This window comes from Rhagoletis zephyria, unplaced genomic scaffold (genome assembly GCF_001687245.7).
Source record: "Rhagoletis zephyria isolate East Lansing unplaced genomic scaffold, Rhagoletis_zephyria_1.1 Rzeph_scaffold_29028, whole genome shotgun sequence".
NCBI lineage: Eukaryota > Metazoa > Arthropoda > Insecta > Diptera > Tephritidae > Rhagoletis > Rhagoletis zephyria.
Genome location: NW_016186085.1, coordinates 1,911 through 4,724, shown reverse-complemented (window position 1 = coordinate 4,724; position 2,814 = coordinate 1,911). Strand labels below are relative to the sequence as shown.

Here is a 2,814-nt window from a genome sequence, read left to right as displayed (position 1 = left end):
CAGTTGAAGAAGTGCGCCACCTTGGTGAGGGAATCCACATTTTCCAACAGTTACTACAAGGACTCAGTCGCGTTCGCTTCGCTCACGCCACACTTAACTGTGCACCGTTAACATTTCTTAAAAGTTTGGCCAGCGGCTCACCCTGACGACACTTGGGCNGGGCCCCGCTCGCTCCGCTCGCGAGACCCGAGTCGGTGGACGTTCACAGTGCCCAAGTGTCGTCAGACCTCGCCGTTTTGGGCTGTGCACTGCTACTTTTCACAAAGTAGTGCTCTTTCACCTAATTTTTTCTAGACATAAGGTCTTAGTTTAATTATAAATCAGTTAAAAAGCGGAAACGGAATAACAATAAATCATTTTTTAGGGAAGAAGAGAAAAGAATTCACTAACTGTTATCATTTCGGCCAAGAGATGGCGCCATCACCGTCGACAGCTGAAAATTGTTTTGTTTTGCTCATCTGTTCCTTCACAGTTGACAGCCACGCTGTTTCCTCATCTTTTGCCGGTGTCTTTGTCTTCAAACTTCCTCAAGCCTTTTTCCGATCTAACACCTCCACTTTCACCAGTTGATACTCAGCACCTAACAAAATGTCAGCCGTCAGTGGAACTGATCAGCAGCAGCCAAAGGGAACCGCCGCCGCCGCCGCCGAGGACGACGACCGAAACCCGCTGCACCGAGCGGCCAGCGCCGGCCAGATCAACCTGGTTCGACAGCTGCTGGAAACAACCAATGGCGTCTACCCGATCGACCTGCCGGACAGCCTCGGCTGGACGCCGCTGATCATCGCCGCCAGCGCCGGCCACCGCGAGGTGGTCGCCTACCTGGTGGAGCGGGGGGCGAACGTCCAGGCGGTGACCGCCAACAGCCAGTCGGCGCTCCACTTCGCCTGCGGCAAGGGCCACCTGGAGGTGGTGAAGCTGCTGGTGGACAATGGCTGTCCGCTGAACACCCGAGACCGCTTCGGCTACACGCCCTTCATTCGGGCGGTGCTGGCGAACCGCGAGGCGGTGGTGGAGTACCTGCTGACTGTATCCAAAGCGGGCAAAATTGACCTGGACGGGAAGGACAAACTGGGCAACAGCGCCCTGCACATCGCCTGCGAGGAGGAGAACCTGCGCATGGTGCAGCTGCTGCTCGAGGCGGGCGCCGACGTGAAGGCCACCAACGGCGAGGGGCGCACCCCGCTGGAGGGCGTCACCAGCCAGAAGCTGCAGCGATCGCTCAAGGACGTCTTTCTGGAGTTTGGCCGGCCGAGGGAGGCCGGCGCACCGGCGCCCGTCTTTAAGCTCACTCAGCCATCTCAGGATATTTGAGCATTCTTTTCTCCTCCTCAAGTAAGTCCGATGAGTCTCTTTTCTCCGGTGTGCCTCCTTTTCATCATCTGTGAACGTTTCCTCGCTTTGTACATTTTACCCCGCCCACTTTTAAAACAAAGTCCTCAAATAAGTGTGTTGTTCTGTTCACTAACTAACTTCTTTTACCGTAAAAGGCAAATCGTTTAATGAAGTTCTATTTCCGAGAATCAGATCAGCGAATTCTTTCACTTAAGTGCTGCTCACTTTAGATTGAAACGGATACAAAGAAAAAAGACACACACAGAAGCCGCCAAGTTGGTCAGCTATCTGCTTCTCCTAAATGAGCAAGTGCCTTTTTATTAGTGCCCGAAGACTACGAAAGCATTTTCTCCTCTCTTCGCCGTTTTTAGCTGCCTGTAGATAAGCCACTGACCAAGCAGCCATAAAGTGCAGCAATCAGGTATTGACAGCTACTGCTGCTGCCTACTGCCTACTACTAAACGTGTCTATCAGCGGCTATCGACAGCTATCCGTCGGCTTGGCGCTTTGAGGGTAGGCAAAGCTAAAAGGACAAGAAGTCAGGCAGGCAGTGTCGCGCCAGTGTCGGCCAGAGTTAGCGATAGCCGATGGAAGTGATGATGATTTTCTACATCATCGCTTCCAACCCATCATCAACTTCTGAACTGCTGAACGTCAGCTTTGCTTTTGGTCGCCTTTTTCTCCCCGTTTGACCAGAACGTTTTNGCTGCTGCCTACTGCCTACTACTAAACGTGTCTATCAGCGGCTATCGACAGCTATCCGTCGGCTTGGCGCTTTGAGGGTAGGCAAAGCTAAAAGGACAAGAAGTCAGGCAGGCAGTGTCGCGCCAGTGTCGGCCAGAGTTAGCGATAGCCGATGGAAGTGATGATGATTTTCTACATCATCGCTTCCAACCCATCATCAACTTCTGAACTGCTGAACGTCAGCTTTGCTTTTGGTCGCCTTTTTCTCCCCGTTTGACCAGAACGTTTTCTTTGGTTAGCTCTTTAACGTTGGAGCACTGAGAGTTGGGGGGAAAGAGTTTTCCTACCCCCGAAAGTCTCTCTCTCTCTGTCAATCGGTCATCACACTTTGTCATCGTCGGCTCTAGTGGAAGTGCCATCATCATCCTCTTCATCTTCATCGCACTTTTTTTGGTTTGGTGGTATATAGCAACGAAAGGAGCAATAGAGGATGCTGTGAAACTGCCACTGTCTTCTTCTGTCAGTTTCGCAGTCAGTCAGTCAGAGCCCAAACCACTGTCCTCTCTGTCTGTCTCTGTGATGTGTGACTGTTGCCATCTTTGATGCCGAGAGGGGGAAGGAACGATCTGGCTCTCTTCTTTGAAGAGGGGACAAATAGTTGGCGACAGAATGGAGAGAGAGAGAGAGAGAGAGAGAGAGAGAGAGAGAGAGAGATTGGAACGTTTCTGAAAGGAGAAAATTGGTGCGGGTATGTCTGCTCCTTTTGCCTCGGTTAAAGTGTGTGTGTGTGTGCTT

General features: G+C 51.9%; 1 protein-coding gene across 1 annotated transcript; it reads left to right on the top strand.

Moving 5' to 3' along the window:
* The first annotated feature begins 588 nt into the window (after positions 1-588).
* On the top strand, positions 589-1,314 carry LOC108382846 (26S proteasome non-ATPase regulatory subunit 10-like). Its single transcript, XM_017639214.1, has one exon. The coding sequence runs from the start codon at positions 589-591 to the stop codon at positions 1,312-1,314; it is 726 nt and encodes a 241-aa protein (XP_017494703.1).
* Positions 1,315-2,814: the final 1,500 nt, after the last annotated feature.

Bases quoted from the DNA above. Each gene is read 5' to 3' on its own strand.
- LOC108382846 (XM_017639214.1), top strand. From the start codon at position 589: ATGTCAGCCGTCAGTGGAACTGATCAGCAGCAGCCAAAGGGAACCGCC.